Source organism: Meles meles, chromosome 8 (assembly GCF_922984935.1).
Source record: "Meles meles chromosome 8, mMelMel3.1 paternal haplotype, whole genome shotgun sequence".
In the NCBI taxonomy this organism is placed as follows: domain Eukaryota; kingdom Metazoa; phylum Chordata; class Mammalia; order Carnivora; family Mustelidae; genus Meles; species Meles meles.
Window position 1 is genome coordinate 87,317,524 of NC_060073.1, and position 27,729 is coordinate 87,345,252.

Genomic DNA, 27,729 nt, shown 5'->3' on the forward strand with positions numbered 1-27,729 from the left:
AGCCACGTAGCGAATCCTCATCGTCTTCATTAATTCACTGAATTCCCATAACAACCCTCTGAGGTTGGTACTGATAATTAGCCCCATTTCACAGAGGAGGAAGCCAAGGATTTGGGTGGTAACTTGTCCAATACCACATAGTCATTAAAGGGTGAGGCCATTTACGATTCCTTCACGGATTCTGAATCACATAGAAAATTACAAGGTTTGAGCCTATGTCATTTTGACTCCACAGTCTGGGCTCAACCACTAAACAATACTCCCTCCAGAAGTGACCTTGACCCACCTCTCCAGAGCGTCTGGATCCTACACACCGAACACAGCCAATGATGATGAGCAGTCATGAAGGATTTCTTTGCTGAAATTTAAGCTTAACAATAATTAGTTTGGAGTGTAGTTATTAGAAAGCAAGCCACGATCTGGGGGAAATTACCTACAGAAAGAGACAGGGAAAAGTCTGAGAACGTATGAGAGTCAAGCAGTCCATGCTGTGTGGCTCCTGGTGCACCATTTTGAAAACACACCTATTATGTGGTGAGCTCAGGTGAAATGCTGAAGAAGACACAGAGTCACACCTCAGACCCTGCCCAAATGGGAAGACAGCCAAGAAGTACCTGCACCCCAGATGGGACACCCTACCAAAGGCCACAGAGAAGCCTGGTTCCCCCCAGAGACTGTTAATTATTTCTCATGTTGTAGGGGCTTCCTAATGAATAAACCAATAAATAAGTGTCTTTGTAATTTTCTTTGTGATTCAGAACCAGTGGAATAAGCCTTTGGTGCTTATTTCAGGAGGACATACCACAAATACCTAGTGTCCCAAATAGCTCTTCAGAGGAAAGAACATTGAACAGTAGTTCAGGCCTCTTTCACGATCTAACCTTGTTCAATTCCGCAAACCTTTTTTAAAAGATTTTATTTATTTGAGAGAGAGTGCATGCGCATGCACAAGCAGGGTGGGGGGAAAGAGCGGATGGAGAAGCAGGCTCCCCGCTGAGCAAGGAGCCTGTTGTGGGGCTCAAGCCCAGGACCCTGAGATCATGACCTGAGCCGAAGGCAGATGCTTAACCAGCTGGGCCACCCAGGCGCCCTCAAAACATTTCTTAAACAAACTTAGATGTGAGCAGAAAGCTGCCAGAGTTGATGTGGATAAAGAAGAAAATGGGGGAAAAAATAAAAATCACAGATAATCCCCAAAGCTCATTTCAACCATTAGCATTTTCTTCTTTTAGATATCTTATGGTTAATAACACAGATAGGCTGATACAGAGGGGTGGACAGAGGAGCTAACGAGTTGTTAACGATTACTTTATTGAGCATTGCAAGGTGCACAGCATTGTACATGGCCTGAAAATGTCAAGGTGACTTTTGTCACACCCTCTGTTAAGGCTTCCCTCATTTCCATGGGCTTGCGGGCTTTCTTCCTGTGCTCCACGGAGCACATGCTGGAACGATTCTGCAGCACTCCCTGCACCGTTTTTCAGCGGTCAGTGGCACCGTGGGCCCGTGGGCCCGCTCCACTAGGTTTCTGAACTCCTCCAAGACGCACGTATTGCTGGTCCACAACCTTCATGTTCAAATCAAGGTTTTGAATCTTGGACGGGATCCATGTTTGACAGGTGAATGACCGACGGAATGGTGAGTGCTTCATTCTAGGTCCTTCTCCTAACTCCCTAGTCTGCATGTAGGTGGAAGTGCTCATGGGGAGTGAGAAGCCAACATTCAAAAGGCACAATGGAAAAGAAGGGGGGGCCAAAGGTGTGGCTCATCCACAGACTAGAAATTAGCTCCGTAATAATGAAGAGTTGACCTCCCCAGGGCCCGAGAACATAACAGAGCAACAGAAAAATCTTCCAAGCTAAAGACAGGGGTCATCAATCTAAATTCTCACTACCAAAGCTCAAAACAGCTTCGGGGGAGCATCCAGCCACCTGCTGGCATCAGTGTCCATAAATCAGGCTCAGCTATCTCACCCTAAGGGTTTATTTTGCCTTATTATCCGTTCCCAGATTTCACAAAAGGCCACACAAAAATAAATAAGACACTAAACAACTAGAAGTGAAAAGAAGGCATTTCCAAATGGCTCTCAAGAGGAGGTTTGGATTCCCTGATTCTTGTGTGGTGCCAAGGTGTTCAAGCTTCCATAGATGCCCTCTCTGGGCCTATCCGTATGCAAATACATACTGTGAGGGAACAAATGTTCTGTGGGCGGGGGGCAGGAAGCATGGTGCTGTGCATGGGCCGCTAACGGTTCCATCCCATAGGCTTGATCCATCGATTGATGAGCCAGGGCCTGGGCTCTGTTGGTTGGATGATGGAAAAAACCCAGGGAGGCAGCTGAGGACTGACACATACACCACCATATCTGACATCCCAGGTGTGATGGGACATGTGTGAAAGACCTTGGCTCCTGATCTGCCAAGAGCCAGCAGAGAAACTAAAGACAAGCCTAGTGCTTCCCTGTGCCTCAGTTTCTTTCTCAGTTGAAGATTTGGCCAGACCATCTATCTGGTGACTTCAAAGATTCCCTTCCTTTCATTCAGCAGGATTCTTGACCCATCAGTGCCAAGGCAAACCCTCACCCTTCCATGTACCTCCATGCGGCTGAAATGAAGGGAGGCCCACTACAGAGTCTCACACTCACAAACAGAAGTGTTGCTAAAATGCTGCTTAAGATTCTTGGATAAGTCTAGTGCATACCCCCTACCATGGGCCAGTCTGGTGTTCATAATCTCCAACACTGTCTCGCCAATTGATCTACTCTGGGTGTGATTCAATTATTTTTCTCCAAAATGGAACTCACTACACTCACACTTCTGGTCTACCTACCTACTGGAAGTATTGTTTCTCTCCATTATTCCCTCCTTGTTGCCTTCTGGATCCCAGGTGTTTACAACTAACTTTCAGATGAATGGTACTCTACACCCCAAGGTCAGTATTTTACATTTGGCCCACCTCATGGCAACTCTTTAAAATGCTCAGAAAAATCCAGATGATTCCATCTCAGCTGTGGAAGGCAGAGCAGTTTGGAAGATGCTGCTTTCTCCTTTAGGGCAAGATTTAAAATGATAAGTACATGATCAGATTAGCTCCCAAATCAAAATTGCATTAATGGGAGAGTTGTGTTTTCTAGCCTCAAACACAATATAAAATTAATTTCCTAAGACATGGTGATTCTTAATTAAGTTTATGCTTATATAAACTTATATATGGATATGGATTTTTTTTTCCTGAAATGGATAGAATAGTTGTTTTCTTCTTCTGTGGCTCTTCTGTATACATTTATACCAAAACAATCATTTAAGGATAGAGGTCAGAGTATTTTGCTATAATGAGTACTCGTCTGATGCATAACAAAGACTGACCTAGAATTTTCCTATTGGATAACATAGCAGTCTTTGAGCTCATTCTTGTCAGCCAGAGACTTAATCTATCTCAAGTTAATCCAAGCTTAACTAAGGATTCTCAGACCTTCACCACCTACTCAGAGCAGGGTTCTGACCCTTGTACTCTCCTCTTTATGCCCAAGAGGACTGTGTTACACTGTTCAAAGGGCAATTTTTGCCCTTGCATTCAAACTTTGTTATGCCACATTTAACACAAAATGCTTATCACTACCTAAAAGAAAAATGCAGCAAAACTCATCTTGGGAGGGGAAAAAAAAAACTAAACACACACACACACACACACACACACACACACACACACAAAACACAAAAACTTACAGGTCCTTCAGAGCCATGGAAAGCTCAGGGATATTAGCAAATCTTTATCCCTAAGAAAGTTATTTCAACAAGAAAGCATGTCTGCAATTCACCAAGGTCAGCTGAGTTGGAGAGAAAGAGAAGCAAATGAAAACAAATCAACCAGCAGCATTATATAAGTTGTGCCTTACACCTCATAACAAAAACAAGATTCCTATCCCACTCTCTCAGAAACTCTTTGGGTTAAGGTTTTCTCCTTCCTAATTCTTCCCTTCTCTGTAAGTCCTAGTTATCACAAATGAACACCAGAGTATCTTAGGCAAGGCATCTAGCAGCAGAGTGAAGGAAGCTTCTAATGGTTTGGAAGTTTGCCCATATCCCACAGATGATCTACCTACCCATAACCTCATTCTCAACATCTCCCTTTGGTTAAGTCTAAATTATACCATCTTCCTTTGCAAAACATGCAATAGGCCAAGATATAATGTAACTGACAGCAAACAGAAACCCACTGTAAAGACAAAATATTCCAGCTTTCTCTATTAAAAAAAAAAAAAATCAAATTCAATGTAACTGGACCCTGCTAGTGTTTTTGAGTTCTATAACTCCCCTGAATTGTCAAATGTAACCCGGTAGCCAATCCTCTTGCAGATACTAAAAATAACCTGAAACAGGTTCCCCATAGTGCCAAAAGCAGCGTCAAAGAGCAGAGAGAGGGTGCCGCCCAGGCCCATGGCAATGTCCTTGCACACAAGTGGAACTGCGCCTATGGTGTGCATGGGGAAAGTGGCCACGTCCACGAGGACTCGGACCGGAATGCCCAGAACGCGGCAAACAGCCTTCAGCAGACAACAAAGGATCCGGAGAACGGCCCTGATGATTTTGACCGTGACCTTGAGTACCTTCCAGGGAATGCTGGCCAACTCTTCCCCGATGGCCAAGAAGTAGGAGATGGTGGCTGAACCCAAGCGGTAAAGGCAACTTTCTATGCCGTTACACACTTGCTTGGTAACAAACCACAGGACGTACAGAATGTTCTTCAGGATGCCCACGGCAACGTAATAAAGTAGTTGGAAAAGCTTGATGACGGGGGTGGCCAGGAGGCCCATCAGCTTGCCCAGAAGGCCCCTCCCCTCCTCGGCCGGCTCCGGAGGCAATAGTCCCGAGCTCTGGCCCTGGGGGCTGGAGAGGGGAGGAGGGCCCTCTTTGGTCTGCACCGTTCGAGCTTCATCCTGGACTTGGTTAACCACTTCCAGAATTTTTTTCATTCTCTCCGTGTCCTGTTGGGCCTCGCCGCAGTTGTCCTGGAACAGCCGGGGGCTGGACGGAAGCAGTTTCTCGAGCTCGGGAACCATCACGTCCTCTATGATGTCACCGTCGCGCGCGTGCTGGACGAAGCCCATGGCCCAGCCGGCCCCCGGCGCGGCACAGCAGGCGGCCAGCCAGACAAACGCAGGGATGGCCACTCTGTCCTTGATCTTGCGGCGGGAGGGCACGGCGCCGGCGAGGATATACAGGTCTGCCCCGCCGCCGCACTGCGGGGTCAGGGCCCGCTCCATCAGGCTGCGCAGATCCCGATACCACCGCTCGCGGAAGGATGGCGCCATCGGAGCTGCGTTTGTGAGCGCGAACGTAGCCACTTGGAAATCATCGCTAAGGGAGACCGGGTACACCTGTCCGCTTTGGTCATCGGAGTCCAAGTAATCTGTGCTCAGGGCTTGCTGGCTTCCCAGGCTGTTCACAGAGGTGACGGCATCAGCCTCATCACTCGCCTCCTGGAGGTGGCTGGTGGGGTCGTCGATCTGAAAGAAGAGAGCTAGTATTGAGACGCATCCTGTTCCCTGGAGAGAGGGTGCCCCTGGATCGCCTGCACTTGAAGCCGGGGCTCTGGTGAAGTCCCTAGGGCACCAGCCCTCCCAGAGCCTGGCTGGGGAAGGGCTTGGTTCTCTGGTGCACACACACTCCTTCCTAGTATCCCAGGACCCTGCTGTTTGAAAGCAGCTGCCCAAGAGGCTGTTTCCTATTTTACTCCCTATGTACACTCGGCCCCTTCTCTGTGGTAAGACACACTCTCTCTCTCATGCACACACACAGATTGGGTATTATGAAGCCCCTCTACTATATCATTTATTAAACATTAAATCCCAGGGTCTTATTACAACAGTCTGCTCATGACCTCCACTGACAGACATGCCCATTGCGATTCCTGCTTCCTATATTAAAACCAATTTTTTAACCTATGACAAAACTTTCTTCTGCTCCCAGGCTCATTGGTATTTGAATGTCACTCATTAAAGAACCATCTGAATAGCTAAATAAAATCAGAATAACAGCTCCCCGTCCTCACTGGTCTTACTTAACTCTACAGAACAGCCCCATGGGTCTCAGTAGACTTCCCTTTCTGAAGGAATGCCAGTGTGTATGTAACTAAAATACCAAACTCACCTATGGGAAACTGGACTAAAAATAGAGTATTTGATTTAGAGAGTCTAAGATATTCTTTGAGACACAGTCACATAAAGGGCAGTGTATTTTTTCCATGCTCTCTGCAGACACGGTTTAATGATCTGATTATTGCCGTTATAGTAAATTACCGACAACACTGCTCCCTGAAGACAAAAATACGCCTGTGATGTAAGAGGTAATTTCAGCTCGCATTTCTGGGTTCCACTTGCCCTTCGGCACGCACCACTAATCTTGCTCTTTGGTTTCCCAGCGGAACCTCTGGACCGAGGGAGGGGTACAAAGCTCGCTCTGTGCGCTCTACCTCCCTGTGGACCTGGTCCCCCTGGGCTGCCCATGTCATTTGATACAGTTCCTGCGTTTAATGGAAATTTTTTCCCTAATCATAACATGCCAAGTAGGTTTTAGAAGAGTGAACTCTTCCTCCTCCACCAGCATCCTGCTCCATAAATAATCTTATAATAAATTCCTTTTCGAATTTAGTATAAGAAAAAAATGGTTTCTATGAGTCAGTCTCTGTACCAGATAGTAAAAGCTCTTGAAACCCATGGGGTTTCTTTCTGTTCGGGAATTAACTGAAAGCAGACTTTCAGTGTTCCTGCCAACACGCATGTAAGAAAAAGAAACTAATTGGGCACCTGGGTGGCTCAGTGGGTTAAGCCTCTGCCTTCAGCTTGGGTCATGATCTCAGGGTCCTGGGATTGAATCCCACATCAGGCTCTCTGGCTCAGCAGGTAGCCTGCTTCCCCCACCTCCCACCCGCGCCTGTTTCTCTGCCCACTTGTGATCTCTCTCCCTGTCAAATAAAATCTTAAAAAAAGAAAGAAAGAAAAAGAAAGAGATTTAGAGAATTTAGAGAATTGCAAAGAAGGGGCACCTGGGTGGCTCAGTCAGTTAAGCGTCTGCCTTTGGTTCAGGTCATGATCCCAGAGTCCTGAGATGTAGTCTCACATCGGGCTCCCTGCTCAGTGGAGAGTCTGCTTCTCCCTCTCTCCCTCACCCACTCTGCGCTTGCTTGCTCTCTCAAATAAATAAAATCATAAAAAAAAATCGCAAAGGAGGACTGGAAGGGAACTATCCATCTATTCAACAATATTTATTGAGCATATATTACATGTGACCAGGACTAGGGAAGGAAGCAGTAAGTAGCATGGGTAACCCCCACCCCACAGGAAAGTGCAAACTCACAGAAGTGATAGGGACAAGGTCACCCAATATGTAAGTGGCAGGCCGAGGTTTATAGCCAGCTTCTCAGACTCCAAAGCCCCAGCCCCACGCCAGTAGCAGCCCACGCCTCTGGGCGAGGAAGGGAACATGAGAGCCACACATCGGCAGTGCTGGAGGACAGGTGGGAGACAAAAGACACATGGGAAACGCAGACAGAGCTGCAGGAGAATCAAGTACCCTGGGTCACATCAGAAGTCAGGGGAGGAGAACGCTTTGGCTAGAGAAGGTCAATAGTGTGGCCCCCGCCACAGAGAGGAAAGAGAAGGATGGAGACAATGAGCAAAGCCTTTGATGATTCGAGAATCCTTAGTGAGACTTCAAAGGGCGATTTCCACTGAGGGCTCGGGAAGGAAGGCAGACGGTGAAAGTGACCGGATAGGGCAAGCGTGGTCTGCAGACACAGACGGCTTGTTGGAGAAGTCTTAGGTAAAGGCAGAAGATGAGCAGGCCCTTAGGCAAGAAGCAGGGCTCCCAGGAATCAGCAAAGATGGTCTCCCAGCCCCCACACACAACTCAGGGACAGGGGCACTGGGAGTGGGGGCGCTGCTAGGTCTCCATGTGTGCAAGGAGACTTTGGGGGCTCGGAGGCATCTCAGGGGCATAGCACCACTGCACCGACCCAGTCCCTAAGGGCTTCTGGGCTACGAAATCCATGCAAGCCTTAGGGACCTGAGTCAGCCAGTGCAGATTCGCCACAGTGGAGTTTGTTACCGAGTGTGGTGGGAGGAGCTATTTGTGAGCAGTGATAATGGTCTGCAGAACACAAACCTAAAGCTTCAGCACTCAGGGAATAATGTCAGTCTTTTGGTACCGGTTGAGTCCTGCTTTGTGACCCAGTATGTGGTCTATTCTGGAGAAGGTTCCATGTGCACTTGAGAAGAATGAGTATTCTGTTGTTTTAGGGTGGAATGTTCTGTATATATCTATGAGGTCCATCTGGTCCAATGTGTCATTCAATGCTCTTGTTTCCTTATTGATTTTCTGCTTCGATGATCTGTCTATTACTGAGAGAGGCGTATTAAGATCTCCTACTATTAATGTATTCATATCAATATGACTCTTTATCTTGATTAATAGTTTTCTTATGTAATTGGCTGCTCCCATATTGGGGGCATAGATATTTACAATTGTTAGATCATCTTGGTGGATAGTCCCTTTAAGAATTATGTAGTGCCAGGGGCACCTGGGTGGCTCAGTGGATTAAGCCGCTGCCTTCGGCTCAGGTCATGATCTCAGGGTCCTGGGATCGAGCCCCGCATCGGGCTCTCTGCTCCGTGGGGAGCCTGCTTCCTCCTCTCTCTCTGCCTGCCTCTCTGCCTACTTGTGATCTCTCTCTGTCAAATAAATAAGTAAAATCTTTTAAAAAAAAAAGAATTATGTAGTGTCCTTCTGTATCTCTGACTACAGTCTTTAGTTTAAAATCTAATTTATCTGATATGAGAATCGCTACCCCGGCCTTCTTTTAAGGCCCATTGACATGAAAGATGCTTCTCCATCCCTTCACTTTCAGTCTGGGTGTTATCCTTAGGTTCAAAATGGGTCTCTTGTAGACAACATATGGATGGGTCCTGTCGTTTTATCCAATCTGCAACTCTGTGTCATTTTATGGGCACATTTAGGCCATTCACATTGAGAGTGATTATTAATAGATATGTTTTTATTGACATCGTGTTACCTTTGAAATCTTTCTGTCTGTAGATTGTCTCTATATATCTGTTCAATGATATTCTTAGGATTTTTTCTCTTATATAGGAACCCCCCTTAATATTTCCTGCAGTGTCGGCTTGGTGGTTGCATAGTCTTTTAAGCATTGCTGGTCTTGGAAACTCTTTATCTCTCCATCCATTTTGAATGTCAGTCTTGCTGGATAAAGTATTCTTGGCTGCATGTTCTTCTCATTTAGTACTCTGAATATATTTTGCCAGCCCTTCCTGGCTTGCCAGGTCTCTGTGGACAGGTCTGACGTTATTCTAATGGGCTTTCCTCTGTATGTAAGGAGCTTCTTTGTCCTAGCTGCTTTTAAGAGGGTCTGTCTAGAATTGTAATTCTTCATTCTAACTATCAGGTGTCGCGAGGACTTTCGAGAATCTAAAATCTTGGGGGAAAACGTTCTGTCTCTAGTACATGAACGTTGTTTCCATTCATGAGATTGGGAAAATTTTCATAGACATCTTGTTCCACTATGTCTTCTAGATTTCTTTCTTTCTCCTCCCCTTCAGGGATTCCAATAATTCTGACGTTGGAACGTTTCATAGCATCATTTATTTCCCTGATTCTGTTTTCATGGCTTCTGAGCTGTTTGTTCAGGCTTCCTCCTGATCCTTTCTCTCTGTTTGTCCTCCAGATCACTAATTCTATCTTCTGTCTCAGTTACCCTAGCTTTTAGAGAATTCTCTTCGCAGATGACATGATTCTTTATAGATGGGCTGAACAGGTGCTGCTCCAGTTCTGGTTCTGCCCGGATCTATGACACGCACGCGCACACACACACTGAAAAGATGCTATCATCTCACGACCACCTCCAAGCTGGGAGAGGGCCCTCCTTACAAGGAACAGGAGTGCCGCTGACAGTCGGAACATCAGATGATCTTATCAGACCCGGAGCTGGCTGGTGCAAACAGGCCCTCTCCACAGACACGCACAGGAAGATCAACCAGATCTGAGGCCTCGGGGGAATATGGAGAGAATGCCAAGCTAGAAAATACCCCAGAAAATACCAAGCTAGAGGGAAAGCTGCCTTTCAGAAAAGGAGCAGGAGGCTGGTCAGAGCAGGAGAGCAGAGGAAGGATATTTGAGGAGGAATAACCCCTAAGAACTTGCAGCTCTTGGGGAAAGGCATAAACAGAGTTCCGACCCACCCGTTTAAGAAAAAAAAAAAAAATCCTCCCTGTTTGGCATCCAAAATATTCTTTATCCTCTTGGGAACAGAAACAGCTTTAGAAGATTTAGTAAGATTTTTTTTTTTTTTAATTTTAATTCTCTCTCTTTTTTTGTTTTTTTTTTTTTCCGGAAAGAGAAATGCAGGGCTTTCCATTTCCGGACCAGCCCTTCAGCACTGAGTCGGGCTTCCTGGTACTCTCGGCCTTCCTCCTGGTGAATCACCCTTCCTTTGGGCCCCCAGGGCCACTCACACACCTTCCTGCCACAGGGAGCAGCGGACATTTCCAGCTCCGGCCACTGCGTGTCCTGGAGGTGCTCAGGATATGTCCCTGAGCCCCAGGGGTGCAAAGGCAACCAGTGAAGTGTTCTCTCCTCCTAAGTCAGAGGTTGACAAAGCAGAAGAGAGACTACAGTTCTGTCCCAGCTCCATCGCAGACTTTTCTTTTTTCTTGGAAATTAAAAGAAGAAGAAGAAGAAGAAGAAGAAGAAGAAGAAGAAGAAGAAGGGAGGGAGTAAAAAATGCACCAAACCTAAACAGCAGTACCGGTGGGAGGGGACACCTGAGGGGAGGCTGGCCGCTGGCCTCAGGGACAGACAAACTCCCCACAGGCTCCTTCTCACACAAAGCGCCAAGTTTCAAACCCCCTCTGTGAGCCTCCGAAAGTGGGCCGCTTCCTTTAAGACCTTTCCAGAAGTGCAATCCCTCCTCAGGTTACATCATCCCGGTGCTTCTTGGGTTTCCTGCCTTGCTACTTACTGAAGCCCGTTTTCCACTCTCTGCTCTGTTGTCTTTTCCAAAGCAATTATTCTCAGCATGTGACTGTGTGGTAGAGAATTCCGAAAAGTCCGTTAAGCTGAGACATTTCCATTTGTAATTTTTTCCACCTTCTGGGGTTCAGACCAGATTAGAAGTTCTTAGGTCTGGCTGCGCGTCAGAATCACCTGGAAGCTTTAAATAAAACATGTCCGAGGCCTCACCCCAGCCCAATTAAATAGGAATTCTGGGGTCAGGAGAGGGCTGGGAATCAGGATGTTTTTAAAGTTCTCCAGGTGATTCTAAGCTGAGAACCCACGGGACTAGATCTGTATCAGAGTTTCATTTATCCTATAAGTCCCCGCTGGAATTAATTCCTGCCCAGATGGCCAGTACGAGAAATCAGGGACGTCTCTTTAAATCAGTAGGTTTCAAAATTCAGTTTGTATCAGAAGCTCCTTGGTCCTTGTTCTTGTGCCTCACCCCAGGGACATACTGCGTGGTGTGGAGTGGGGCTCCGAGTGCACGTTGACTATCATCCCAGGTGATGCCGATGAACAGGGGCCGGGGGGGGGGTCCCCATGAACCCCACACCTAAAAACAAATGTTTGAATCACCTTAGGGTAGTGCCCCAGCTGGGTTACTGATTCACGTGATGCTTGTGATTCCTGAGAGCATTATCCACATGCTGCGAGAGCGCCGATGATAATACCAAGGGAGAGAACGAAGTACCATAGGGCCATTTAAGCCTGCCGCCTATCAGACCCGTTAGTAGTCTGGTCACAAACGTGTGTAAGCATGGACTTCCTGCCTTACCCATACGTGGAACAAGAAGCCCATTTTTGTTATTTATACTCTTTTGAGCATATCTCACTACTCTAACGTCTTCGACAGCATCCTCCATTTCCTGGTTAAATGACAAACGGGCATATTCGTCAGCACACCCCCCTCCCCAAAACACCTCCAATCTCTTCCCTCAAGTCTTCCCTTACTTCAACCAAAATAGGCTAATCTGTCCCCAACCATGTGAGTTACATGGAGGTCGTGTGACTGCTTCCCTGGTTCCGTCTGCACTGCCCCCTCTCCCCTCCCCCCATTACCTGTGACCTCAGGGGTTGGGGGTGCCTCCACCATTCCTCTCTACTTGCATTCCACCTGGCTGCTCGGGCCCAGCCCCAGCCTCACCGCCTCCCGTGCTGGGTGTTCCTCTTTGGCCTCCCACATCCATTCTCCCCTTTTCTCCACCTGCTGTGTGCCCCAGGAGGCTGACTTTTAGGGAGCACATCATCTGAGCTCTCGTGCCCTCTGGCTTCTGACTGGAGCAGCCGGGGGAGGATGGGAGAGAGAAAGACTGGGGTATTTATTCCTTTCCTCCCTCTGCCCCCCACCTGGCTGCTGTGGTTCTGGCTCTGGCTGAGTTTCTCAAGGGTCATGGCGCCAACCAGGCTCCCACCTGATCCCACAGGCTTGGAAGGGTGAGAGCTTCCTGTAAACGGCGAGGCCCTAGCAGCTTTGCCATACCTTGTTGACTCCCTTAATTCTCTGGAAATCATTTCTTCATTCCATTCTTTTGGTTAAGCTATGTGGAGAGTTCCATCTGTTTCCTTCCAGGACCCTGGTGCAAACAACCTTCAGTGAACGCTTTCCCAAGATCACAACTCTCCCAGTCCTGGGAGACTGATTCCACCTCAGGGCCCTTGTGGCATGAGTTACACACAGAGTTGGTACACAGAGCCAGTTCTGTTGAGGAGGGAAGGTCCCTAGGGTAGTCGAATATGGCTACCCAGACTGGGGTCTCCCAGACAACCCCGGGCTATCTCAGCTCTCATCAGTCAGTATACTATAGCTAACTTCTATTTCTAAATTAACTATTTCAGATACTCTCTCTGAAAGAAAGCACTTCTTACCACATGACCCCCTCCTACCCACCCCCTTGCCAGTCACATCCGGCCAGCAGCCCATCAGAGGGCGCTCTTTCAGATTTTCAATCCAAGAAATTCAGAGACTGACCACAATCAGAGTGTGAAGCAGTTTATGGCCGAGAGCCAGGTTGACTCACTGAAAAGAAGGAAAGCTGTTAAAAGACCAGGGGAGTAGGATAGAGACCCTGAAGACTGTAAGACCATGTGGCTTCTAGAAGTTTCCCAGCTCTGGTTCCTTGGAGGCCTGTGTGTATCTCTTTTCCCATGTCTGTGAATCTACCAGGGATCTATTACCACAGCCCTGCCCTTCACCTGAATAAGCTTGCGTAAGCCTATGATTCATATGCCAACCAGCCTGAAGCATCAGGAGAACCCAGCAAATCCCCTGTGGGAGTTGGGGCAGGAATCTTATGGGCATGGAACCTTCCAGACACCTGGATTAAATTTCAGGAGCAAATGAAGAGATAGGCCTGTCTTGGTTCCAGAAGTCTGGGAACAGACCGGAGGGGCACCCCATGGAGCAGGGAGAAGGAACTTCTACCGAGCTCCCCAACAAAGACCATATCAATGGGCAAAGGAACATGGAGGACAGTGTATGAGCCACTGAACTCTGAGAAGAAGCAGGAGTATGGATTTTTGTTTTTGCTTTTGACAAGCTCAACAGTTTTATTAGAGAAATCCAGGGTTACACAGGACTTTAGAGTTGGTGTTGGCATCCTTTTTTTTTTTGCCAAAGGTGCGTATGACACTGACAAGCACTGATTCTGCATCTGCTTGGCCTGGCCTGTCTTCTTGCATTCGGCCACCTTGAGAGTCTGACCTCTCGCTTTCCTGGCACAGGCCAGGAAACCCCTTGAAAAGTAATACTAAGGCAAACAGGAGCATGGTGACCCTTAGCTTGGTTGTCTCCATGGCAGGCCTCATCTGGGAAGCAAAGGTTACTTGTTCATTCCGCATGCTTAATGTATGCATACTGAGTGCTTGGACACAATGGGGAGTGCCTTTTGCATACACTGTTGCACCATCTTCCCAACCCCCACCGGTGGAATGGGGACTATTTGTTAGGCCCATGCCACAGAGAAGGAACTGAGCTCCATGAAATTCAGTAACATTTCCAAGGTCACAGAGCTGGTAAATGACAGAGTTAGGACTCAACCCAATTTTGTCTCTCTACAAGACCCAGCCTCTTAAACACTCTGTATGCTTGCTCAGTCCTTGCCCCTTTGGGGCTAACAGTCTAGAAGGAGAGAATTCAGTCATGGTCACGATCTGCGTTCCTGACTTAAGTAACAAGACACCTGCAGGAACGGACTGCGTCTTGTTCCAGGGACTCGTCTGAGACTCCTACTTCTTGACTTGGTGCTGAGAACTCAGTAAATGGTTTCCATGTGGAGGAGAATGGCAACACCCATCACAATGTCAATCAGCAACTGGGGGGTGTGGCTCCCAGGTGGCTCAGTTGTTAAGCATCTGTCTTCGGCTCAGGTCATGATCCCGGTCCTAGGATTGAGCCCCGCATCGGGCTCTCTGCTCAGCGGGAAGCCTGTTTCTCCCTCTCCCACTCTCCCTGCTTGTGTTCTCTCTCTTGCTGTCTCTCTCTCTCAAATAAATAAAATAAATCTTAAACAAACAAACAAACAAAAAGATGCAGTCTAAGCCTACCTCTTAAGCCCCAAGTCACTGACAGAGCACAAACTGATGATACGCTCTGGTCTCTGGTCGATTGTGACCACATTTATTACGTACATGAGAGGAAGTACTCGGGCGCTGGCCTGAATGGAGGAGCAGAATGGGACTCAATACTGACAGCAGCAAAAGCAACAGTATCACGCCTGGTCTGTGAGCCCCCCTGGGGGTAGGGGAGAACCACAGCCTGCGATATAACCACTGTCAACACAATTATGGGGTCACCCTTGTTGGAAAACTGGGAAAGGCTCAGAGCTTGTCTCCACACAAGATGACAGCTACAAGAAATAGCCTTTCTCTGAAGCTGACTAACAGATTTACCCTTCATTTGGAAGATCATTAGAGAAGGGGACCTGACAGCCCTACCTCCTTTCCCACAGCACAGTGACTCTCACCGTCAGGGAATGGCTAATTTGCTTCCAACCTAAACCCTCCTCGAACTATTAAATCTAACCCTTGCGTCTTCAGCACACAAGAGACAGCATGTGCTTCTCAATGTTTTATAATAAACATGATTTGAAGCTAGTAAATCTGCCCTCAGGCAAAATCATTTCCGTTTGTTCAACCTTTCTTCCTGGGCTTTATGAATGTCGCTCTTATTTTTTTTTTAAGATTTTTTTTTTTTTTTTTAGGTTTTACGTATTTCTTTGACAGAGAGGGAGAGAGCACCAGCAGGGGAAACGGCAGGCAGAGGCAGAGGAAGAGAGAGAAGCAGGCTCCCCGCTGAGCAAGGAGCCTGATGCAGGGCTCGAGCCCAGGACCTCAAGATCGTGACCTGAGTCAGAGACGGACACTTGACCAACTGAGCCATCCAGGTGCCCCAAATGTCACTCTTCTTCAAGTTCTTCTAAACGTGAGACTATATGATAGCAGGGCTTCGGAAAAGACCCAGATGAGAAATGAAGAAACTGGTCAGCTCTGCCACTGACTGCGTTCCTGATGTTGGGCAGGCCAGTGAGTCCCCCATAAGAGGACAAGCATCACCCCTGCTTAGGAGCACAGGAAGGGGGAAGAAGTAAGATTATTTTAGGCTACCCTTGAGTTATCTAGACAGTGACTTGAAAAAATATGATAAAGTAGACTTTGTATTTGAAGGGCCCAGGCCTTCTATATCTTTTCTTTTCTTTTTTTTTTTTTTTAAGACTTTATTTATTTATGAGAGAGAGAGAGAGCAAGAGCAGGGTGAGGAGCACAGGGAGAGGCAGGCTCCCCGCTGAGTAGGGAGGCCAACGTGTGGCTCGATCCCAGGACTCCAGGATCATGACCTGAGCCAAAGGCAGACGCTTAACTAACTGAGCCACCCAGGCCCCCAAGCCTTCTATTTCTAAATTAAATAAATTATTTCTACTCATGTGCAAATTCACTCATGAAGAGCCCCTTCACTTTCTCACTCCATGGGTATGGTGGCCCTTTGAGAGTCTTGTTAGCTGTGGCTCTGGGGTCCAAAAGGGTGCTGAATCTTGTTGACTAAAATGAAGGGCCTGAGAGCCTATACGCATCTCTATGTGAATAGAAATTTCTGGAATGTTAGCACACGTGCACACACACACACACACACACTCAACTGTAAAGGTTAGCTTTCTGTGAGAAATGAGATCCTTTTCTTTACTTCTAGATCCTTTTCTACTTCTAAAATGCTCAAAAAATATTTTTACCATAAGCATATATTACTTCTATAATCTTAAAAACCCTTACTATAAATTATGGCCATCATCATACATTAAAAGGATTAGTTGAAAATTGTCTGCGGGTCCAGATTTAGGGCTGCCGGGCTGCAAGAGGACTAGGATTGTCCACGTTTCAAATTGCACTGCCGCTGTTCAATCCATATTTGCTAAGTGGTCCACACTGAGCAACATTTCTTCGTCACTTACAAAGCGCTGGCATGAAGCTCAACCAGGGGCTGGCAAACTAGGGCCTGTGGAGCCAAATCCGGCCAACCACCAGTGTTCATAAATAAAGTTCCCTCGGGACACAGCGATGTTAATTCATTTACGTATTATTATCCAGAGCTGTTTTTGTGTGAGAACAGCCCAGTTGAATAGCTGCATCAGAGACTTTAGGGCCCACAGAGCCTAAAATACTTACTATTTGGCCATTTACAGAAAACGCATGCTGGTCCCTGGGTTAGAGACGGAGGCTCAGACAGTGAGCAACCAGAGCAGAGCCCTGTACCCTCCTTCATGGCACTTCGTGTCTCACTGGGTGGCACTCGGTTCCACAAAGATGTGTAACTGTGACTCATTAACAAAGAAAGGTGAGGTCTGGTGCTATTAGAGAATATTCTGGGCAGTTGCCCTATTTGGGAATATCAAGGAAGACAAAATGCAAAACCAAACAGCAGGTACATAAGTCCTTTGACAGGAATTAGGAACACAGCATCACCACCACCCCACCCCTCCGAAATGATCCAAAATGGCTAGAGGTGAAGGCCTCGCAATGTGTGTGGCACCAGATAAGACTGGGTGGGAAGTGGGAGACGCATGTGCAGGACTCTAGGGCACTCTGGGGACCACGATAAGGATTTATCTTTACATGAGGAGAAATGGGGAGCCCCGAGGCTTTCCAGGGAGGCTGTTGGAGGCATGACGGGCTTGATGATCTGAGAGGATTTCTCTGGCTTCCAAGGGGAGTTAAGTTTAGGGATGCGGGAGGAGTGATTAACCAGTGTGGAAGCTGTTTTGCAGAGGCCTAGAGGAAGATGAGGGGAGCTTGGCCCTTCAGGTGCAGATGGCAGGGATCACGGGGGCATGTGTCCTGTGAAGGTGCAAGAGCAACGGCTCCAAATGGTGCCCTTGGCCATGAAGGATGCATCAGCCATCCTGGGCATCATGGTTCCACATTGGAGATACTCAAGAATGAGAAAAGACCAATAGTGGTTCATAACTTCACCTTTCCCTTCCCCAGGCTTCCGTGCACCCTGACATTCTGGTGGATGACCAGTCTTTTGGAAACATCGACAGTGGCCATTTCCTTATGTGGCCCCGTTCAGTCATGCATCCCAGTCAATTCACTCAAAGCACTGATGTGATATGGGTCCACTTCTTCCCTCAGTTACAAAGATTTAAATAATGATACAGGGACCTCCTGAAACCAATGCTCCAGTCTCCTAGACACAGCGGGAAGGCTCTGGCTGGGTGGATATCGGGTTACCTAGGATATGAGGGCAAAGGTAAGAACTTGCATGGGGAGCAGAGGACATCAGTTTACGAACAGTCCTAAAGGAAAAAGGGAATTTCTATACTTTCAAGGATGTGGGAGGTGCTGAGTTGGAGCAAAGGCCCTCTCCCGGTCCCCAAGCAGGGTGTGTGACATTACCCGGGTATGAATTGTCAGAATGTGCTGGGTTCAGCTGTGTCTCCTACTCTGGGCAGCCAGGCAGGGGGCACCGGAAGGACTCTCAAGCTCTCAAAGGCTGATGGATGGATGAGTGGGTGCTCTCTCTGTTCCAGAGGGGGGCTCTGGAGGGTGTGGTTTTCTTGTCCTCCGCACCCCCACCCCGGAGCAATTGGCACCTGGTCAGGAGTTGGGCTTTCCTGAGGCTAGTACAGGGCACCCAGCCCACTTTCAGCTGCAACAGCTCCACACCCCACAGAAGCAAGAGCCCTCCCTCATCCTGGCCGCACCCACTGAGACTCAGGGATCCTTGCTGCCTGACAAGGGTTTTTAGAAGATCCCCCCTTCCCCAACCCTTTGGAGAATGTCTGTTTGCATAATGGCCACAGGATGGGCTCGGGGTGGATCAGAGCAGAGCACAATTGCAAAAGGGGGGCAACAACCCCCTTGGCCCAGCGAAGCACCTCCGGCTCCTGTAACCCACCGTGGCTTTAGCAAGAGGGTGCCCCTGGGGGCTGTGAGCATCCGCGGGCACGGGCATGTGGCTGTGGGCTGGGAACGTGCTTCTGCTCTACAAAATCCTGATAAGCGAGCATGCGAACTTTGCAAAAAGCAGCTTCACTCAGCAGAGGGAAATAGGAGATCCCCGCACATTAACAGGTTTGCTACGAGAGGCAGCTCCACGAGCGCTCTGACGTCAGAGAGCCCCAGTCCCACCCTTCCTGGCTGTGTGAGGATGGACGACTAAGCCACCCTATCTGTGCCTCAGTAGCCTCCTCTGCCCAAAGAAGGTCACAACAGCATCAATTTCCTGCGGCTGCCATAAGGATTACGTGAGATCACATGTGAAAACAGGCCTGGAAGAGTGCCCAGGGTGGTAAGGAAAACCTCAGCAAGCTCTCGGCCCAACCTGAAGCTCCACTGAACACCGAGAAGCGTCTGTACTTAGCACAGCTAACACGCCAGCTCCTCTCTGGGATCCTGGTCTCGTTCATGGCAACCCCATTCTTCCAGTTGTTCTGGCCAAAGTCCATGGAGTAGTCTGCGACTCCTCCCTTTCTCTCCCTCTTGGCTCTTCCTTCAAAATAAACCTAGAACTAGACCACCACCCCCAGTAGTCCAAGCCACCACTGTCTCTTGCCAGATTATTGAAAGCTCCCATCTGGCCTCTCTGCTTCTGCCTTTGAACCCACACAGCCTGTTCTGAATGCAGCTGCCAAGATGATCCCATTAAAATTTAAGTCAGAGCACGTCAAAACCCCCTGCTCAAAGTTGGCACAGTGGCATCCCATCTCACACGGGTAAAAGCCAAGTTCCTTACAAACAGCCCAGGAGTCCTACATGGTCTGCCATCTCCCACCCCACCTCCCAGACCTCATCTCCCACTACATTCCTCATGAATCTTTCTCTTGCCCTATTGGCCTCTTTGTCAAACATGAGGAACACTCCTGCCTCAGGGCCTTTTCACTTACTGTTCTTGCTGCCTGGAACATCCAACCCCCAGGTACCTGCATGACTGGCTTTGTCCCTTCCTTCAGACTTGTACCCAAAATCACCTCCACAATGATGCCTTCCCTGAAAACCCTTTGAAAACATCACCTTTGGGGTGCCTGGGTGGCTCAGTGGGTTAAAGCCTCTGCCTTCGGCTCAGGTCATGATCCCAGGGTCCTGGGATCGAGCCCCACATTGGACTCTCTGCTCAGCGGGGAGCCTGCTTCTCCCTCTCTCTCTGCCTGCTTCTCTGCCTACTTGTGATCTCTGTCTGTCAAATAAATAAATAAAATCTTAAAAAAAAAAACAGAAAACATCACCTTTTCCCTGTAGCTCATATCCTCCTGCCTTGCTTTATTTTTCTTCTTAGTACTTTCACTATTTAATTTGTTATGTCTTTTATTTATTTTATCACCTGTGTCCTCTATCAGATAGTAAGCTCCACGAGAGAAGGTATTTTTGTCTCTGATTCACTGCTCTGTTCCCAGGGCCAAGAACGGTGCCTGACACATGGCAGATGCTCTAATAAATATTTGTTGATTTAGGGAATTAACTAATTCCCTAAATTAGTTCCTAATTCCCTAAGAAGGCCAGGGCCGAGGGCCTTGTTAAAGCATTAGGCATTCCTGCCAACCGAAACTCAAAACCAATCATGCCTAAAATTAAGGTCCGAGTCGATTGGAACATGTAATTTAACCTTTATTGTCAAACACAATTTCAGCCACCTGTTTACTCGGCAATGTGAAATGTACCCATATTTTTTATCTTGATTCAAAGTATAAGATGTCCTCAACTTGACCTCTTCGGAGGGAGCCATACGCTGTCCGGCACTGGGTCAACAGAAGCTGACCAGAATACTAATACTGCTTCTATTTTTGGTTCATACCATGAGTCGGTTTCTCTTTTATTCCTCCTTCCTATCAGTGGCCAAGGAGATACATCAGCAGGCAACAAATTATGGCTGCCATAGATGCCGCGTTCCATGGGGCCGATCAGTTACGCGGCCACTCCCGAGACGTGATCTACGACTTGAAGGGGGATGAAGGGGGACCACATTCTCAATCCAACGGCAATTCTAGGCGTAAGACCAGATCACAGGAAGCACAAGCTCCTGGCGATTGGGAGGATTTATTTTCTCATATTCTCTCTTGTACTTTATAAGTTTCACTGACCGTTTAAAAGGAAGAGAAATCTGAAACTTGAAGAATAAACTCTTTATTCAGGGAAAGTTCCAAAGCAAAGCCACAAATCATCCAAAGAACTAGATGAATTCAGTAAAATAAAAATAAGCGAACAACCCTAGTCAGTCAATTTGGAATCTGGAGAGAAAACACAAAAGCTGTTGCTGGAATACCTCATGCTCAAGTAGGAAGGACACGAGGAACTTGGGAACCAGGCAGCCATGACCTCCTATCCAGACTCTGCATCCAGCAGCTGTGGGACCGTGGGTAAGTGGCTTCACCACGCCAAAGCTCAGTGTCCTAAACTCTCAAACATGGGTCCCAGCATCTAGTTATAGGAATGAGTTAATTTGCGAAGACCCTTGTCCACAGTGAGGAAATCGGTAAATGCCAGCTCCTTTCCTGGACTGTCCGAATTTCAGTCTGAACTGAAAGAATGGTGCCCAGAGATGTCACTACTGAACTGTTTGGGGCCAAAAGGGCCTGGAGATGTTCTGCCAATGTAGGGCAAGGCCCTTATCCTGCTTCTGAGAATGAGCACGAATCCAACAGAAACACTGAATTCCAAGAGATAGAAAAAGGCAGAAGAGGAGAAAAATGCAAGGAAAAAGAGTCGAGGTGACTCGTGCTTTTGCTATGTGCACCCAAGGAAGGAAGGAGTTGTGAGTGACTGACTCTGGAATCATCCCTTTGAGTCAGCCGCTTCCCAGCTTGCCCAGAGTCAGCGCTGCAGACTGCAATGCATTGTTCACTGTCTGTTTTGTGACAACACACCTCTTGGTGACTCAGGACAGGGAGGGTGGAGGTGTTTCTGGCACCAATTTTATTTTTGTTCTTTCAATCACCTCAATCATTCATTCATCCATCTAGCCATTCAATCTCTCACCAAAGCTCTTTCTAAACCCTTGTATGATGTGAAATACAAGCCTGGTGTTTGAGAGGGTACAGATGGAGGGTTTATGTTTTAAGAGAGTTGTAGAATTTTAAGAGTCACCTGCTTATCCAACGTTTCATTTGTGTGTGTGTATTTGTGTAGGTCTTACACGTTTTATAGCACGTGACTCTTGATCTCGGGGTCGTGGGTTTAAGCCCTACACTGGGCGTGGAGCTTACTTAAAAATATAAAAATAAATATATTTTATATATTAAAATTATTATATTTTTATTATTATTTATATCATCATTTTATATATATTATTTTTACTATTATATTATTATATTTTTATATAATAAAATAAAAAGGGGAGCCGACTCAGTCAGCCAAGCGTGCGACTCTTGATCTCAGGATTGTGAGTTCAAGGTCGGTATTGGATGTACAACTTATGTAATTTTTTTTTTTTTTTTACTGTAATAACAACAGGGTGCCCATGTGGCTCAGTCGGTTAAGCATCAGACTCTTGATTTAAGCTCAGATCAAGTCAGGCTCTGCACTGGGTGTGGAGCCTGCCTGGGATTCTCTCCCTCCCTCTGCCCCCCAACCCCCTGCACTCTCTCTCTAAGTAAGACCTTAGTAAAACAGACGCATTTCTATTTCCTAAGACCTCACCATATTCCAGGTACTGTGCTATAGGTTCATGTGTGTTATTCTGGTCATGTGTCACAAACACTCTAGGAAGTTAAACACTGTTGCTGCTTCTAATGAGATCAGAAAAACAGGACTCGAAGAATTTAAGGTCACATAGCCAATAAGCAGCAGAGCAGGAAGTCTGGATTCAAGGCTGGATTCAAACTAGAAAGTCTGTATCAGAATTCTCCTGTTTGCTGCATAGGGATTCAAGTATATGATGTCTTCTATGTATCTGTTCTCTGACACAATGGAAAAGGGACTGATATTAGAATAAAGGCCTGTGTGACAGTTTCAGGGTATGTGTAGGTGAGAAGCCACTGACAGAAATTAAAGATCCAGAATGTAATCAAGGTTCTAAATTGTAATCACTGTTCTCAGGCATTTACTGAGATCTGAAATATGGCCTCACTGGGCCCTTTAGGACAATGCTCTTGTAGCTAACCAGAATCTACCCTTCACTCCAGAGCCACTTACACCTAAACCTTGTAAGTACGAGGCCAGATTTCTTCTCCCACTTGTCCTGCTCACTATTGAAATGAGCAATAGAGTGGAAATTAAGACCCCACATACAAGATGAGAATTAATAACCTATGGCCATTAATGCGGTGGCTCGACTATGAGGTCAAAGTGATATATGCAAAGAGCACTGGACTGAGAGCACATAATCATGAGTTCAAATCCAAGCTGTGGGACCCTGGGCTCATTGCTTAACCCCTCTGAGCCCATTTCCTCATCTCTACAATGAAATCTACCTCAGATAATTTTTGTGAGATTAAATAAATGTAAGCCGAATACAAAGCCAGATCCATCCAGTGTTCATCTTGATAAAATGGTAGTCATATATGACGGCCTCCAGCATGAACGGACACTGCACGTTGATAAGGCATCACTGATACCTTCTCCAAAATTGCTTCATTAAATGGAAAGGAACTGAGAGATGAAAAGGTCTGGGGCTCCCCATACAAAAGAGCAGTTCTTAAGTCTCTCAAGTCTTGACTAGAAACTTTTTAAGGCATCTCCACCATGCTAATGGGGGGAATATTTTCTCACCTTTTTTGCCTTTTCCTGCATTCTCTATTTATTTACTTATTATTTATTTCTTAAGATTTTATTTATTTGTTTGACATAGAGAGTGAGAGCATGAGCAGGGGGGAGGTGCGAAGAGAGAAGGAGAAGCAGACTCCTCGCTGAGCAGGGAGCCCAACGTGGGGCTCGGTCCTGGGCTCAAGCCCTGCATTGGGCTCCTCGCTCGGTGGGGAGCCCGCTTCTCCCTCTGCCTGCCACTCCCCCCTGTTCATGCACCCTCACCCTCTCCCTCTCTTTATGATAAATTAGTCTTTAAAAAGAAAAACAATGTGGGGAACACAAAAAAGAGAAATTATCAGAGTCCTGAGCAGTGGAGCTAAGTCAGGTGGGCAACTCCTTCTAGAAGAGAGGATACTTCGGCAGTCTTAAAGGACGGAGGAGGGGAAGAAGTGAGGGCAAGATAGGACAGTACAGAAAGGGGATTCGGGGCAAAAGGAATGAGCATGAGGACAGAAGTAGAAGTGACAAGCAGTACAGTTTCTGAGGGGCATGCCAGGCGGCTGGATCACGCTAGAACAGAAAATGAGAGGGTGGGGAGGAGTGAGAACCAAGGCTGGAGCTGGAGCCAGGAGCCAGGACATGGAGAGCCTTGTAAACTGCATCCTCCTTGGTCTGGCAGGTGTCGGACAGCCAACACCTTAGAGATTTTAGGCTCAAGAGTAATGAAGTCTCTCCGATTTTCAATTTTGGGTTTTTTTTTCCCCAAGGGAAACGGGACAGCTGTGAAAGCTGCTGAATTGGGTTGTGGGAGCCCCCCGGGGGCCAGCAGAGCCCTTCCTGACTCATCACTCAAGGCAGGCACGGAGCTCCTTCAGCCTCCCACCTCTTCCTCCCCCGTCTGCTGGGCCTCTCAGTAAAGCTGACTTCAGAGAAAGTGGATGTGGGCACCAGGCAGCTCAGCATTACAAAGTGCTCTGAAGCAGCCAGAAGTTCACAGTGAGCCTTGAGCATCCTTCTGCAGTGGGGACCTTGGCTGGAAGGCAGGTCCCGGGATCCAGGCCAGGGGGTGGGGCGGGGGGGGTGGAGTGGGGCAGGGAAAGGTCAGGTTTGCTGCAGTGTGCTCCAGAGCCTGCCTGCATCTCATCTTGCAGCTTTTTCTCCCCCCCTTCTTCCTTCCCTCCCTCCTGATACCATCTGGCTCCTGACTGAGGCTGGGGGCGGGGGGGGGGGGGGGAGGTCCAGATAGTGGGACAGGGAAGGAAGGAGGGGTCAGGAGCCCATCGTACAGGGAAAAGCATAGGCCACTACCACCATTCTGACCTCCCCAGCCAGGAACTCAATGGCCTCCTGTCCTCTTCCAGATCACTGTTCATCTCCTCTCTCAAGCTGCCATTTGGACCCTGTCCCCCCTCCTTGCCCATCCTCTTTTACCTCCCCAGTGCCAGTCCTCATTTCCTGCCCCCCAGGGGCCCAGGATCTCCTCTGCCTCTGTGACTTGGTTCTGCCCCCCAACTTGCTCCAACTCTTTCTGGAATTGCGCCGATGGCTCTGCCTCACTAAACCTTGAGGATTCCTTCACACCTGCCCTCTTCCTTCCATTATTCCCCTCTATTGGGAACACCTGAGCAGACCGTCACCTACCTACTTCTACTAGTTTAGTGGCTCCAACCACTCCCCACACACTAATCCCTGAATGTGCATTTCTCCCTTTTGCTGTTCCCTCCAAAGCACCAGGAGGCTTGGACCATCCTCTTGCTCTTTGTCTCCTGAACTCTGCCTCCTCCTCCAGCCACAGCACAAATGTCATCCTGGTCCTAAGGCTTTCCCCTCTCACCTCCAAGAGAGATGAAATCTAATAGGACTTTGTTTACCTTTATTAAAGTATGGGCTTTGTTAGGTCCTAATAACACTAGTACTTATGTGCCAGGCATCTCTCAGAGACCTTTATATAGCCACTCATTTAAATCCTCAAGGTCACCCTGTTATTAGCTCCGAGATAACCTGCCCAGTTTTACAGCTAGTCAATACAGAAACATTCTCGAACCCAGATGGGTGGCTCTAACCAGTTGTTTTGCCACTCTCCAACCAGCAGGGTTTTTCACCTGCACACCAGGAAGCCTTAGAGCCCAAGAGTCACCCCCTGTTCTCCTGGTACCCTAAGTTCCTGGCACCCAGCAGGTGATTACTAAATGTGCTCCGAATTCAACTGAAATTCAGCGCACATTCCCGTGTCTTCCTCACATGTATGTTCTGTCTCCTCGAACCGTGCAGGAGATCCTCAAGGAGAAAGGTTTAGGTCAACCTTTTCGTGAGAGGCCCACAGTCGTGAGGCATAATGAATTGGGGGATAGGGAGAGAGCGTGAAGCTGGGGGCAAACTATGGCAGATTAATTTATGTCTTACGTGTGTGCAATTTACATTGGCATTTTCACACATGCCTGATCTCCTAGGTCCTGACATCAAGGTGAGGGCTATGGATTGGATGCGGACAGGAAGGGAAGAAGACTGACGTGCAAGATGGAATGAGTCCTGGCCAAGCTCTCAGGGCTAGAACTATCTAGACAACATTACAGGGATTACCGCCCAGGGCTCTGAATGAAGCCCCTGAAAGCCGTAGTCTGTTCCCCTGAGTGGTTTCGGCCAGCTGTGGCCATCAGGGATGGGTGGGCTCAGAGAGGAGCTCTGCCCCCTGCCAGGGAGGCCTGGGTGGCTGGGCCAGTACAGGAAATAGTGGAAGGTGGGTGAAGAACGGAGAACCTACCAGAAGGGAGCTTGGCTGGGTGTGCGAAGGGGGCTAGCTAAGCAGAGGCAGGATGTGTTAAGGCAGGTTCAGCAGGGCCTCTGGGAACCTTCTGCAGTGTCGAGTCACCCTCCCCAGCCAGTTCAGAACACTCACGACACGGTTTCCAAGTGGTCTGATAATACAGATATGAAGAGTCAGGCAAAACTAGTTTGCCCTTCCCACTAACTGAAGATAGTCTCCCTACCATCTGTAACTATGCCATGGCATTTCTAAACTATGTACCTTAATTGTCCTAACTCAGCAGAACCACAGGTCGGAGTTACTCCACGTCCTGTGCACAAGGGGTCTTCAGGCTCAGGTGGCCTCAGCAGAAGAGCAGCTTTTCTGCAGTAGAAAGGGAGGTAAACTTCTAAGCCCAAACACCTGACCCATCTTACCAGCTGGGTGGACTTCCACAGGTCTCTTCACTCCCTGGGCCTTGATCTCCTCTTCTGCAAAATGGGCATGAAAGCGCCCACCCACCCGCCTACCCGGGCGCAAAAAACTGTGGCGAGGCCCTGCGCCACGGCCTGTGGGCTCCTAGAGGAGGCTTTCCGCTGATCTGAACTGTCGGTCTCACGGCCCTCACCCGTCGGGAAATGAGGAGACACTACCGACGTCTACCCCGAAAGGCAGGGGAGAACCCCCTCCCACTGGGGACGGTGGGGGCCCCTGCGGCTGAAGCGAAGGCTCGCGGATCGCCAAGCCCTGGCTGCGGCTCAGACAGGAGGTGCGGCAGGGTGGCTCGGAGACCCGGGGTTCCTGACCCGGCCCCGAAGTCGCCGGAGCTTCCTTTCCCCGCCCGCGCCCTCGCGGCGGCGGCCCAGCGCGCCCCCATCTCGGGGCCACAGCCCCGCGCCCGACCTCGGGCACGGCTCGCTCACCTGCGGCTCCACCAGCCAGCGGGGCTCGGCGCCGGCAGCCGCGGGACGCGCGGCGCGGAACGCCGAGTACACGGGGATGCGGTCCCGGCGGCTGTACAGGGTGGCGAAGCGCTCGGCGCCCTCGAAGCGCTGACAGACCTTCACGTGGGCCTCGGCCGCCAGCCCCGCAGGCGGGGTCCCAGCGTAGAAGAACCGGTCGCATTCGCCGAAGCCTGCTTCCTCCTCGCCCACGAGTCGGCCTTCCAGCAGCCCGGCCAGGGCGAGGAGGCTGCCCAGCGCGAGCCAGCGCGCGGGCCGCATGGCGGCCTCTGCGGGCACGGCGGGGTCCGAGCGGCTGCCGGCCGGGTGCGGGGGCGCGCGGGCTGTGCGGGCCGGGCGCGAGGGGAAGTCTGGACCCGGGCGCGGCGCGGCTGGGCGAGCGCTCGGCCGGGCCGGGCCAGGCTGGGCGGCCGGGAGGCGGGGGGCGGGCCGGGGCGCGAGGCCGCGCCTCCCACCCGCCCGCGCGGAAGATGGCCGCGGAGGCCTGGGGGCCGGGGCTCGCGGGTGCGGCGGCGGCGTCCCGGACTCCCCCACCCGACCCCACCCCGGTCGGCCTGCCCGCCCGCCGCCTCGCCTCTGCAGGCCGCGGGGATGCGCCCCAAGGGTGGGGTGCCCGAGTCGGGTGGGCCTGATCCGAGGGGCTGGGAGGGGACCGTCCCCTGGGCGGGGCGCCCGGAAGCCTCTGGAGCCTTCGCGCGCCACGAGTGGTCAGGGATGCTGAGGCGCGGCGGGGGATGCGCGCGGAACTGTGGCTCTTTGGAGCGGCTGGGAAAAGAGGACCGCCCCC

General features: G+C 49.1%; 1 protein-coding gene across 1 annotated transcript; it reads right to left on the minus strand.

Moving 5' to 3' along the window:
* Positions 1-1,287: 1,287 nt before the first annotated feature.
* ENDOD1 (endonuclease domain containing 1) lies at positions 1,288-27,509 on the minus strand. Its single transcript, XM_046017327.1, has 2 exons — positions 26,904-27,509; positions 1,288-5,506 (listed from the first exon to the last, which is right to left on the minus strand). The coding sequence occupies exons 1-2, from the start codon at positions 27,201-27,203 to the stop codon at positions 4,304-4,306; spliced, it is 1,503 nt and encodes a 500-aa protein (XP_045873283.1). The 5' UTR covers positions 27,204-27,509; the 3' UTR covers positions 1,288-4,303.
* Positions 27,510-27,729: the final 220 nt, after the last annotated feature.